This window comes from Mustela nigripes, chromosome 2 (assembly GCF_022355385.1).
Source record: "Mustela nigripes isolate SB6536 chromosome 2, MUSNIG.SB6536, whole genome shotgun sequence".
NCBI lineage: Eukaryota > Metazoa > Chordata > Mammalia > Carnivora > Mustelidae > Mustela > Mustela nigripes.
In genome coordinates, this window is record NC_081558.1 from 21,226,465 (window position 1) to 21,239,720 (window position 13,256).

At 53.1% G+C, this 13,256-nt stretch overlaps 1 protein-coding gene across 1 annotated transcript; it reads left to right on the plus strand.

Moving 5' to 3' along the window:
* The first annotated feature begins 6,059 nt into the window (after positions 1–6,059).
* On the plus strand, positions 6,060–10,793 carry PPM1M (protein phosphatase, Mg2+/Mn2+ dependent 1M). Its single transcript, XM_059389870.1, has 10 exons — positions 6,060–6,298; positions 7,036–7,159; positions 7,301–7,555; positions 8,001–8,113; positions 8,454–8,538; positions 8,641–8,759; positions 8,924–8,987; positions 9,206–9,313; positions 9,427–9,575; positions 9,914–10,793. The coding sequence occupies exons 1-10, from the start codon at positions 6,075–6,077 to the stop codon at positions 10,056–10,058; spliced, it is 1,386 nt and encodes a 461-aa protein (XP_059245853.1). The 5' UTR covers positions 6,060–6,074; the 3' UTR covers positions 10,059–10,793.
* Positions 10,794–13,256: the final 2,463 nt, after the last annotated feature.

The following is a 13,256-nucleotide window of genomic DNA, read 5'->3' on the forward strand; positions in this document are numbered from 1 at the left end:
TCCCTTTCTGATGTTTCCCAACACAGTCAGCCACTGAAATTATTAGAACATACTGTTTTATTTTTTTTTTCCAGGTGGATCCAAGGTTTAATTTTTTTTTTTTAAGTGAGCTATAAAAATACTGAAGAACAAAGGGGAAATTTTCTAGAATCTTGGAGTGAAGGCTTTCTGAGTATGTCACCAAATTCCAGCAGCCATAAAAGAAAAAAAATGATAAATTCCTTTACATTAAAAATTAAAAATCTATATGGAAAAAGCCACCATCAAAACCAAAACACAAACAACAAACTGTAATTGGCTACCAAAAACATAATTGTATCTCATTTCTTTTTTTTTTTTTAAGATTTTATTTATTTATTTGACAGAGATCACAAGTAGGCAGAGAGGCAGACAGAGAGAGAGGAAGGGAAGCAGGCTCCCCGCTGAGCAGACAGCCCAATGCAGGGCTTGATGCGGGGCTTGATGTAGGGCTCGACCCCAGGACTCTGGGATCATGACCTGAGCCAAAGGCAGAGGCTTTAACCCACTGAGCCACCCAGGCGCCCCTTGTATCTCATTTCAAAATAAAGAGCTCTGGGGCATCGGAATGGCTCAGTCAGTTGGGCGTCAGACTCTTGATTTTGGCTCAGGTCATGGTCTCAGAGTCAGGGATTAAGTTCCGAGGTGGGCTCCCTGCTCAGTGGGGAGTCCGCTGGAGATTGTCTCCCTCTGCCCCTCCCCTCACTCTCTTTCTCTCAACACATAAATAAATAAAATCTTAAGAATAAATAAATCAAGAGTTCTGAAATCAATATGAAAAAACCCAATGGCTCCCTAAGAAACTGGGCAAAGGATACAGACTATTCACAGAAAAAGAAATACAAATAGGTCTCTCAGAACTATGAAAAATTGATTATCCTTTCTCACTGAGATAAATGGAAGTCGAACTAGACTTGCATATCTTTACCTATAGGGAAAGATTAAAAACTTCAGTGAAAAACTGTCATGGTCAAATGATGGAAAAATAGGTTAATGGGAGAGCAAATCGGTGCAACCTTCATGTAGGACAATATCTACAAAATTGTGAACATGTATGCTCCCCTCCTTTTATGAATTGAGGTGAAATACACATAACATAAAATTAACCAGGGCACCTGGATGGCTGAGTCAGTTGAGCATCTGCCTTTGGCTCAGGTCATGATCTCAGGATCCTAGGATGGAGCCCCATCCCCTGCTCCCTGCTCAGTGGGGAGCCTGCTTCTTCCTCTCCCTCTGCCTCTCCCCCTGCTTGTGCGCTCTGTCAAATAAATAAAATCTTTTTTAAAAAAATTAACCATCTTGGGACTCCTGGGTGGCTCAGTGGGTTAAGCCGCTGCCTTCGGCTCAGGTCATGATCCCGGCGTCCTGGGATCGAGTCCCACATCGGGCTCCTTGCTCGGCAGGGAGCCTGCTTCTCCCTCTGCCTCTGCCTGCCATTCTGTCTGCCTGTGCTCGCGCTCTCTCCCTCTCTCTCTCTGATAAATAAATGAAATCTTTAAAAAAAAAAATTAACCATCTTAAAGTGATTAAGTCAGTACATTCACTATGTTGTACAACCACCATCTCTAGTTCTAAAACATTTTCATCACTCCGAAAGAAAACGGTATTTATCAAGCAGTTACTCCCTGTTCCTCCCTCCTCCAGCCTCTGGCCACCTGTAGTCTGCTTTCTGTTTCCATGGATTGACCTATTTTGGATATTTCATTTAAATGGAAAGATAAAACGCAAGACCTTTTATATCTGGCTTTTTTCATTTAGCATAATGCTAAATTGTGGCATACAACAGTACTTGGGTTTTTTTTAATAGCTGAATAATGTTCCATTGCCTGTGTATTCCACAGTTTGCTTATCCATTTGTCCATGATGTTTTTGTCATTTCCACCTTTGGGCTATTGTGAATAATGCTGGTATGAACAACGCATATGCCTTTGGCCCAACAGTTCATTACTAGGAACTGATCCTACCAATACGCCCTCACAAAAAATGTAAAGCAAATAACTAAAAACCAGCTGAATGTCCACCACTGAGAGGCTAGCTATCTAAAATCTGTATTTTTGCAGAGACTACTCTGTAGCCTTAACAATAAGGCAGCTCTTCAAGGACTAATACTAAAAGAAGTATCTTCTATGAAAATGTCAGGTGTAGCTCATGGCATAGAGTACACTATCACTCGTGTAAAGAAAAGGAGGAGAGGAGGAAAGATTTTACATAAATGTAATTTTAAAATTATTTAAAGTGAGATGTAATTGACATATCACATTGTATCTGTTTTAGGTGTACAACATGATTTAATATTTGTATATTTCATGAAACGATCACAGTAAGTTTAGTTAACATCCATCACTATGGGAGTTACAACTATTTTTCTTGTGATGAGAACTTTTAAGATCTGCTCTCTTAGCAACTTTCAGATGTGCAATACAGCAGTGTTAACTATAGTCACCAAGCTATAGATTACATTCCCAGAATTTACTTACCTTATAACTGGAAGTTTGTATCTTTTGACCAACTTCCTCCCATTTTGCCAACCCCCGCCCCCAACCTCTGACAACCAGCAGTCTGTCCTCTGTGTCTATGAATTTGGGATTTGTTTGTTTAGATTCCATGTACAAGTGAGATCACACAGTGTTTATCTTTTTCAGACTTATTTCATTTAGCATAATGCACTCATGGTCCATTTGTGTTGTTGCAAATGGCGGAATTCCCTTTGTTTAATGGCTGAGTAATATCCGTGTGTGCACACATGTGCGCATGTGCCCTCCTCACTGTCTTCATCCATTCATCCCTCAGTGGACACTGATTGTTTCCATGTCTTAGCTATTGTAAATAATGCTGACGTGAACATGAAGGTGCCCATGGTTTCAAGATGTTAATTTCACTTTCTTTGGATAAATACCCAGAAGTGAAGTTGCTGGATCATAGGGTTTTATTTTTAATTTTGAGGAACCTCCATACTGTTTTCCACAGTGGCTGCAACCCATTTACAATCCTACCAACAGTGCACAAGAATTCCCCCACATCCTCGCCAACACTCATTATTTCTTGTCTTACGGGCAATTAATTAATTAATTAATTATTTTGCTTGAATTTGCACAGAATATCTGGCATCTCTGGAAGGATCTGCAAGAAACTAGTAGTACTGGATGTCTCACAGGAGAGGAACTGCATGGCCAGGGAGGAGATGGGGTTGTGCGCGGAGACTTGTTACTAAATACACTTTCATACCTTTTGAATTGGTTTTTTTTTTTTAAAGGCCTTTTTTCCCCTCCCAAAGTAATCTCTATGCCCAATTTGGGACTTGAACTCATGACCCTGAGATGGAGTGTAGCATATTCTACTGAGCCAGTCAGGCACCCCATCTTTGAAATTTTGAGTTGTGGGACTCAACAAAAACTATTCTCATTGTGAGGGGAAAAAATGTAGCATAAAAATCTTTTTCTTTTAAACTTTCTCCTCCCCACCCCTCTCCCCCACATGCTGGCTGAGTTAGCTGAGGAGAGGCGTCTGGCCAGGAGCTGGGGCAAGCTTGGGTTCATCTGAACAGTAGGGAGAAGGGTGTTGCTGGAGGGTGAGGATTTGCATGGCCCCCAGGATGGGCTCAGCCCAGGAATGAAGGGAGACCCACCCCAAGGAACCTCGCCTACAATTTCAGACAATAGAGATGGAAGTGCCTGGAAATTTCTGGAGAAAGAAAAAGGCAAACGGCCAATCCAAAAGTCTGGGAATGAGAGGGGCACTGGATTGTAGAAGCAGCAACAGTCAGAAGACAATGAAGAGAGAAGTCAGAATTCTGAAACAAAGTATCAGTAAAAGCAAAGGCTTTTGCCCCATGATGGGTGTAGAGCTTACTTTAAAGTGGGGCGTGGCTTTTGAGACAAATCTTTTCAGACTTGCAAGGACCCAGGGAATTACCTTCCAGTCATCCTTTCTTGGAAAGTTGTTAGAGGATGTGCTTCAGCAAAATGAGGTAGAAAACTAAGATAGTCAGGCTTGGGATCCAAATAAGAGTAGAGGCCGGAGGAGCCTCTGTGGCACTGACAGAACACTCAGGCCACCTTGGGATAGGGAGGGTGGGACCACCATAGGACTCCACAGCTATACTGAGCAACAGACCACCTCTGCCACCCAGAGCTTCTCTGAATAGACTTGAGAGGATCAGATTCATCCCACCCAGGGAAGCCCAAGACAGTGGGTTGAAGCTTGTGTCATTTTATTTTATTTTATTTTTTTAAGAATTTATTTATTTATTTGACAGACAGAGATCACAAGTAGGCAGAGAGGCAGGCAGAGAGAGAGGAGGAAGCAGGCTCCCCGCTGAGCAGAGAGTCCGATGTGGGGCTCCATCCCAGGACCCTGGGATCATGACCCGAGCCGAAGGCAGAGGCTTTAACCCACTGAGCCACCCAGGCGCCCCGAGCTTGTGTCATTTTAGATTTTAAAACCCTCTGAGCCATTAGCTGGTGGGGGAAAGGAGGTCTGCCTCCTCAGGTAGGTCTGCCCCACCCTGGGTCCCTGGTCCCTGGTCTTTCTGTTCCAATGATAGGCCATAGCTCAGGTGTCCTCTAGAAAGCTTTTTCTGACTTTTCCCCACCCCCTTGCCAGCTGGACCAAGCACCATCTATCAGGACTTCACCACCAGAGCAGGGGAGCCCATCTCCATTAGTGCTGTGTGCCTGCCCCCAGTGTGGGGCCCCGGTGCACACAGTGGGGTCAGTAAGTTAGCCCCCAGGCTGCTCTGCACTGGAGTCATCTGAGGGAGGGGACATGGGACACAGCTTCCTGTCTCAAGAACAGCCCTCCCTGGGCAGGGGGACCCCCCAGTGAGGCAGGGCTGGCACCCAGAGAAGTAGGGCCTTGTGAACCTGTATGTTCCAGGCTTAGCCGTGGAGGCAAAGGAAGGGACTCCTCCTGCAGCCCTCCCCGGGAACCCTGGCCTAAGGGGCTCAGGGACTTTGAGGTGGCAAGCCTGCCTTTCTGGAGGCTGAAAGGGGAAGAGAAATCCCCTGGGGGCAGGGGGAGGTTCTGAGTCAGCTGAACTGTCATAATGGAAACAGCACACTCTGGGTATCAGGACACTTCTCCTCTGTGGCCTTAGAGACCTCTTATGAGACAGAAAGAACAGTCCTGTGCCAGGAGTTGGGCTTAAGTGACAGAAGGGTGACAAAGCCTCTGTTAACAGGCAAGGGAGACACTGCTGCTGACACCCCCCCCCCCCCCCCCCGTGACAGCTGGTCAGCGGGGAAGAGACTGCAACATCTCTCCTCCAGCAAAGATGAAAGTCTTTCACTTCCTTAGTTCCAAGTCTGCACTCAGGTTGGAGCCTTTTGGGGACCACGAGTTCCCTTTGTCCACCAGCCAGTGAAGAGCCTGCTGTCTGTCCACAGAGGATATCTTGACTGGGGGGGTGGGGGAAGTCATTTGAGAGGCTGTCCCCTAACTGGGGAGCGGCCTCCCGCGATGAGAAAGGCCAGGGTGACCACCAAGGCCCATCTACGGGGGTGGTGAATGAAGGCCACCTGGGAGAACCCAGTGCTCTGAGACTTACTCAAGGCCTCAGTCTGACACCTCTAAGCACATCCTGTTCCCATCTTCCCCTTGCGCAAGGCTGGGGCCCAGCAGGAGGAGGCCAGAGGCTCTGCTGCGCGGGGGGGGGGGACGGCTTGGACGCCCCGGCTGCCTTCATTCGACCCCGTCACTTCGCTGGGTTGGGGGTGGCCAGGAGGGCCTTTCCCGTGGCCAGGGCCAGCGCCACCCCGCGTGTGCAGCCGCACCCGGCCTGCTCGGGCGGGTGTGTGACGCGGGCAAGCCGCTGGGCTTCTCGAGGCCTCAGTTTTCTTGCCCGTGAAGTGGGCTTGACAACAGCCTCGGCTTCTCGGGGCCGTGACGAGGCTCAGCAGTCCCGGGGGCGCCCATGCCGCGCGCGCACTCCCCGCGGGAGGCCGGAGTTTGGGGGCGTCACCGCCCCCGCCCCGCCCCCGCCCCCGGCCCCGCCCCCGGCCCCGGCCCGCTTCCTCCTCCCGCCCGGCGCCCCGCGGGCAGCCCCCTGCCGCCGCGCCATGTCCGCGGGCTGGTTCCGGCGCCGCTTTCTGCCGGGGGGTCCGCTCCCCGCGCCGCGGCCCCCCCGGCCGCGCGCCAGCCCAGTGCCCTACCGGCGGCCCCGCTTTCTGCGCGGCTCGGGCTCGGGCCCCGGCCCCGCCGACGCCCCGCGCAGACCGGACGCCCGGCCTGTGCGCAGCCCGGCGCGGGGCCGCGCGCTGCCCTGGAATGCAGGCTACGCCGAGTGAGTGCCCCGCCCCGGGAGCCCACCCCCACCCCTCGGGTCCCTACTCCCGTCCCTCGGGCTCCCCCACCCCGCCCCTCGGGTTCCCTCCCGCCCCGGCCCTGCTGGGTCAGCCCCAGAGCCGGGACCAACCTGGAAAATAGCCTAAGCTGAGCGAGTGCCCCCACCCCCGGCCAGTGGATAGCCCCCTCCTGTCCTCACCTGGGACTCTGGACAGCCTCCTCCCCCGACCCCCTCCAATCCCCGCCCCACCCTCTTCTTTGGAACTCCAGCCTCCCTCAGAGAGGCTTGCGACTTGGGAAGGACCTGCACCTCTGGGGCTTCCAGGATGAGGCAGGGACACTGGACAGAGTTCCAGCACTGTGGATCTTGGAGCTCACCGGCAGGCATGCATCTCACACTGGGTTGTGGCCTGTGCTGTATGGGACTGCAAATCTGGCTGAGATGGGGCGGAGGATAGGCAAAGGAGCCCAGATCTCCCCAAGCAGCACTCCCCCTCACCTCCCAGCCCAGGTCAGCGGGTAGTCTCCCAGGGGAATCTGGGCCCCAGAGTTCTGCCTTAGTCTGAGGTTACTGATCAGTTCGGAAACTTAACACTGTCCAGGTGCCTGTCAGGGGCAGCATGGGGGCTGCTGCCTCAGAGGTAGGGCTGGTTCCTTCTGTGTACCAGCTCTGGTCTCTGCCCATGGGGGCATGGGTGTGTCCCTGAAGGGTCACTGGTCACTTACCGGCCTCAGGATCATCAATGCAGAGAAATCTGAGTTCAATGAGGATCAGGCAGCCTGTGGGCAGCTGTGCATACGGAGATGTGAGTTTGGGGCCGAAGAGGACCAGGAGTGGCTGGCCCTGTGCTCAGAGGAGGTGAGTGCAGCTGGGCCTATGCCCATCTTACAGGCTGGGACCAGGACTGCAAGTTGAGGTTCTTGCTTTAGTGTCCCACTCTGGGCCGGGGGACAACTGGCGAAGCCAGGCAGAGCCTGATGCCAAGCCCTTCCGGCACAGCTCCTGACAGGTCATTACTGGGCCCTGTTTGATGGGCACGGCGGTCCGGCTGCGGCCATCCTGGCTGCCAACACCCTGCACTCCTGCCTGCGCCGGCAGCTGGAGGCCGTGGTGGAGGGTGTAGTGGCCACTCGGCCCCCCATGCACCTCAGCGGCCATTGCGTCTGCACCAGTGATCCCCAGTTTGTGGAAGAAAAGGGCATTAGGGCGGAAGACTTGGTGATCGGGGCTCTGGAGAGTGCCTTCCAGGAATGTGTGAGTGTGGCCTTTGCCTGGGGAAGGGTCCAGGGACCTGAGGGGCATCCCTGCCCACAGCAGTGGTTTCCTGGGATCTTTGCACTGGGAGGACAGGATGGGGTTGGCTTGTTAGTAGTGATCATCGCTATCATCATAAGCCCTCCCATTTATCCAGTTGTGTGGTATGCGCCGGGGGCTTTTCCATGCCCCATACCTCGTGCACCCCTCTGGTCCTTCTTGGTGCAGGGGTGGCTTTCCCTTCCTCAGTTCTGATTAGGACTTCCCTCCCTCCCAGGGGATACGCCTGGATCCTCTGACCACAAGGATCCTGGAGTCAGAGCTAGACCTTGCGTGGGGACCACCAGGCTTGCTGTTGGGGAAGTGAACTCTGGGGTGGGGACTGGGGACGGAGTGGTGTGATGGCAGTGCCAGCAGCAGCTCAGGTGGCTTCGGTTTGCCCCAGGATGAGGTGATCGGGCGGGAGCTGGAGGCCTCGGGCCAGGTGGGCGGCTGCACAGCCCTGGTGGCTGTGTCCCTGCAGGGAAAGCTGTATGTGGCCAATGCTGGGGACAGCAGGTAAGAGCCAGAGGGTAGGCAGGGCGGGGCGGGCAGGCGGGCACCAGAGGCACGGGGGACAGTGAAAGGGGGTTGGAAGTGGAGGGATGGATATGGGGACTGACTGGCTAAGTTGCTTACGTACCTGGTGTGTCAGCTGCCTGAGTGGACGGCAGATACCAGGGAGGGCAGGAGGCCTGAGCCTTTATTCTGGAGGCTGTAGGTAGTCATGGGGGCTTTGAGCAAGAGACTGGCATAGGCAGAGCTGGTCCCTGGTGGCTGGAGGAGGGGCCAACAGGATGGAGGCCATGAACGAGGGCGGAGTCTGCCCCACAGACCTCTCTTTGTCAACCCTGTCCAGGGCCATATTGGTACGAAAAGATGAGATCCGGCCCCTGAGCTCTGAGTTCACCCCAGAGACTGAGCGGCAGCGGATCCAGCAGCTGGTAGGTGTCTTGCAGAGGGAGGCTGTGGATCCCCAACTTGTGAGTCCCCAGTCACCAGAGGCCACCAGAGAGCCTGATCTGTGCCTGGCCTCCCTACCCGAGGCCTTTGTCTACCCCGAGCTTCTGGCTGGTGAGTTCACCCGACTGGAGTTCCCTCGGCGACTGAAGGGTGATGACTTGGGGCAGAAGGTTTTGTTCCGGGATCACCACATGAGGGGCTGGTGAGCGAGGTGGGCTTGGGAGACAGTGGGGAGAGCCCTGGTGTCCAGGCCGTGTGTGTGGACTTGGGGCTGTCCTCTTTCAGCCTGGGCAGGGTGGGCTCTGTGGTGCAGGGAGGTGAGGGGGTGGGTGGGGCCTGGGTTGACGCTGGGTCTGACCCTGGTAGGAGCTACAAGTGTGTGGAGAAGTCGGATCTCAAGTACCCACTGATCCATGGACAGGGTAGGCAGGTCAGTGAATGGCCCCCTCTTAAATTGCTCCCTGGAGAGGGGGGAGCTCCCTTCTTCCTTGTTGGGTGGACTGTAGCTGGGGTCACGGAGTTTGCCCCAAGGCTACAGGATGTCTGTCCCTCATCCCAGGGCACCTGAGGGCCACGGTACACTTCTGTGTGCTTTATTTGCACATTTGACAGCAAACAGCTGTCACCTCATGTCTCCCTTGTCCCCAGGCTCGGTTACTGGGAACATTGGCCGTCTCCCGGGGCCTGGGAGACCATCAGCTCAGAGTCCTGGACACAAACATTCAGCTCAAGCCCTTCTTGCTCTCTGTCCCACAGGTGAGTGGCCCACAGACAGTCCACACCAGCTTCCGTCTGCCCAGAAAGGCAGACGACGAGGCTGGCGGGAGCAGGGAAGGGAGTGCTGAGGGACCCTCAGGCTTAACTTGCAGGTAACCGTACTGGATGTGGACCAACTGGAGCTACAGGAGGAGGATGTGGTTGTCATGGCAACTGATGGTCTCTGGGATGTCCTGTCCAATGAGCAGGTGGCACAGCTAGTGCGGAGCTTCCTCCCTGGCAACCGAGAGGACCCACACAGGTACTGTAGCTTCAACGACACCAGGAAGTAGTTGTGGCCGAGAAGACAGCGCTGGTGATGAACCTGGCTCAGGACAGGTGGTCAGGAGCAGAGAAGGCTATCTCAAACTTCTGGGGGGTGATGGTGGGTCCCCAAAATCTCTGGGTTCAGAAATCCCCAGGACCAAAATCTCCATGGTCCAGCCTGTGGCCATCCCATGCTTGTGGCCTTGCCTGGCCCTACAGCTGGACTGCATTGTTTGGGTCCCCACATGTCTAGCCGTATGCAAGTTCTCCCTGAGGACTGCCCTTGCCTCTCTGCTCTGGCTCCAAAGTGCATCCGTAGGATGATCCCCACAGGTTCTCGGAGCTGGCCCAAATGCTGATACACAGCACACAGGGAAAGGACGACGGTCCCACAGGAGAAGGGCAGGTGTCCTACGATGACATCTCGGTGTTCGTGATTCCCTTGCACAGCCAGGGCCAGAGGAGCGATGGCCACTGAGGATTCAGACACTATACCCCAGAACCACTCTGGGGCCGAGTATAGTCCGGGCATCCCTCCATCAGTCAACAGCAGGCCTACCTGCCCTGCGCCAGACACGATGGGTTGATCCCACATCCCAGCCCATCTCAAGGAGAGCATTTACAGCAGGCAGTCAGAGCTGGAAGAGTACGGAGAGCCCTGCTCCCCAGGTCCCTCTTCAGGCAGGCAGGGCAAGAGCGCAGTTATCAGGAACCTCCCTTTACAATGTAGGAAACCCATGTGGGGCTCCTCTGACAGGGTCTTTGCAACTCAACGTTATTCCCAGATGGGGACAGCCGGACTAGGCGCTGGCCATGAATGCTAGGAGGGGCAGAAGAGCCTGTTTGAATCTAGGTCTCCAACCCATGAATGTCAGAGTATTTACTCAATAACCTCCAAAGCCTATGGAGGGTGCCTTATGGGAAGCTGTGGGTAGCCTCCTGTCTGCTCAACAGCCATCTTAAATCAGCCCTTTGAGAGACCAGCCCAGCCCAGCCCAGCCCGGCTCCCCTCTGCCACTGGAGGTGAGGCTCAGGCCCAGGTGCTAAAGGTGGGGCAGAATAGAAAGAAGCAAGAGGAGCCCCCCAGTTTGCTAAGCCAGGAATGTCCCTGATAACTCCCTCCTGGCCCCAGCTCTGCCCCAAGCTGATGTGCCAGCAATGTGGTTTTGTTGCTCCCCGTCCCCTCCCTATTATTAAATGTTTGTGTGCTGAAGACTCTTGTGAATCATGAACTGCTTTTAAGCTTGGCATTATAGTACACTTTCTTGCTCATTCTTGTTACTTTCCATACAATCAATCTTTGCTCCCCCTTGCAAGTCTGCCTATAGTCAGGACTGCATTTTCTCCGAGGGCCTCTCTAGTCCCCAGTATGGGGTGAGCCCCAGTGAGAGAACTGTGGTTCAGGGAACAGAAAAGTCTCTGCTACCATCTGCGGGCCCCTGGGTTGAAGTACCTTCTGGTACACCAACATTAACTTGGTTTTGCATGACGATTTCAATAAACCAAGAATTAGTTGGAGACAAATCACTCAGTGTTCCAGAGCTTGCTGTCTGATGAACAGCTTAGTTCTCCACCTTCCCCACCAGACTGTCATCACCTAGCACTTGCCAAGGCCCGGGTGCTTGGGAGCACTTGTTGAATTACAAGGCGACCACCTTTATGACCTCAGCCTCACACTCCTACTTTAGTTTACAACGTGGACAAATTCTGTTCAGGCATCTCGCAACCCCAGATGGGGACCAGGAGGGACATGGGCTAAGAAGCACCAGAACTGAAGGTAAAACTTACATGTTTATACTATCGGGGAGGTTCTCAAGCCCCCTTTCCTACCCATTAACTCACTTTATTTTTATTTTGTGCCCCCCTCCCTTTTTTTTTAAGTAAGCTCCATGCCAGTGTAGAGCTTGAACTCATGATCCTGAGATCAAGAGTCACATGTTCTACTGACTTAGCCAGCCAGGAGCCCCTCATTAACTCATTTTAGACGCTCATTTCCTGTACATTCTCCAGGGAAGGGGTAGGGAAAACTACCAAAATTTCTCATTTTTCAGTCCTGTCCCACAGCCCCACACTTCTGGACTTCCGTATGTCCACAGCTAGGTCCTGACACCCCGGGGACCCCTGAAGCACGGGCAGCCTCTCCAGGCCTGCTCCAGTTGGGCGGCTAGCCGAGGCACAGCGTGCCTTACCAGCCTGCAGTTCCACTTCCTGTCTTCAGCAGCCGCCCCCGCCCCCGGCAGTGTGGGCAGCACCCTGCGCCTGCCTCTCCCCCACATCAACTGCTCAGGCAGCTCACCCTGGCAGCCCGCTGCCTGCTCTTGCTCCTCACACAAGGCTGAAGCCCAGGGAACAGCACAGCGGGTCTCTGGACGGCCTAAGCTACAGGAGTAGTGGCTGCAGGGACCGCCACACTCACCTGCCGTGTCCGTGTGGCTCAGCAGAGCCATGTGATGTGGCAGGCCTCCTCCAGGCTGTGTGGGCCGCCTCCTTGAGCAGTCTACCAGGAGAACCTATGCGCGGCCTATTGCTCACAAGCTGGGATGTTCCCTCCGAGGCTCTTCGTAACCCTTGGCCACCCTCCAATGACCATGGGCAGAGTGGCAGGCCCGAGGAGGTCTTCTCTGGTTCAAGGGAGCCAGGAAACGGCAGGCAGCTCTGAGGATACTGAGTTAGTGCATGGACTCTAGGAGTTACCAACTCACCAGCCAAGCAAGTGGTTATCAAGCTACTGGCCAGGTCCTCTGCCAGAACTAGAGCAGGAGCCTCAAAGAGGCCCCATTCTCCTTGCTCCACGGAAGCCAGGGCCTGGCAGGACAAACTTTATTCCAGCTAGAGGCTGCCAATCTGATCGAGCACTGAGGTAACAATGGGGAATGAAAGGCAGCCTGAGTACTATGCTCAGTAGTCTGAAAGGCTACTTCGATGCTGGCGCAAGTTGGCACTTCCCACTCATTTCTGGCCCTGTGGCTGCTTATTAGAGCCTGTGGTTGAGACCCAGGCTGCTACGCGCTGAGGTCTGGGTCTAGGGGTCCTTCCCACCAGCCTCCAGACCTTGGTCACCAGGGAGGGGACAGTCCCAGGGAGCCCAACAATCCATCCACACGGCATTATCATGAGTCCCAGGTGAGTCAGGAAGACTAACAGGAGACAATCCACCCCTCCCTCCAACTCTAAGAACCAGGCAAACAATGCTATAGAAACTCAACAGAGGCCACAGCCATAAAATTCTGTTTAAGACTGATAACATGGAAAAAATGTTTATATGTTAAGTACAAAAGGGACATAAAATTGTATATACAGTAGAGTAACAACTATGTAAACACACCAAAAATCTATGCACAGAAATGTCTAGAGGAACATGTAACACCAAAAGATTAACAGTTGTAGCATTTGGGTGGCAAACTGATTCATTTTAAAATTCCCCAAATTTCTTCAATATGCATTAAGTATGATTGCAACAGGGAAGTTTTTTTCCCCTTAAAAAAAAATAATAAAAATAAAAAAAAGAAAAACAAACAAACAAACAAAAAAACACAACACCCACTGGCTGGTGGTTGAGCAGTGCAGTGTCCCATACAAATTGGTGGCTTTGGCCTGGACTCTCGAGAGTATGGGTGCGGTCCCTCCTACCTCAGAGAGCTAGGGTACTCCTAGCTGACCGCACCCCTGCAGCCCC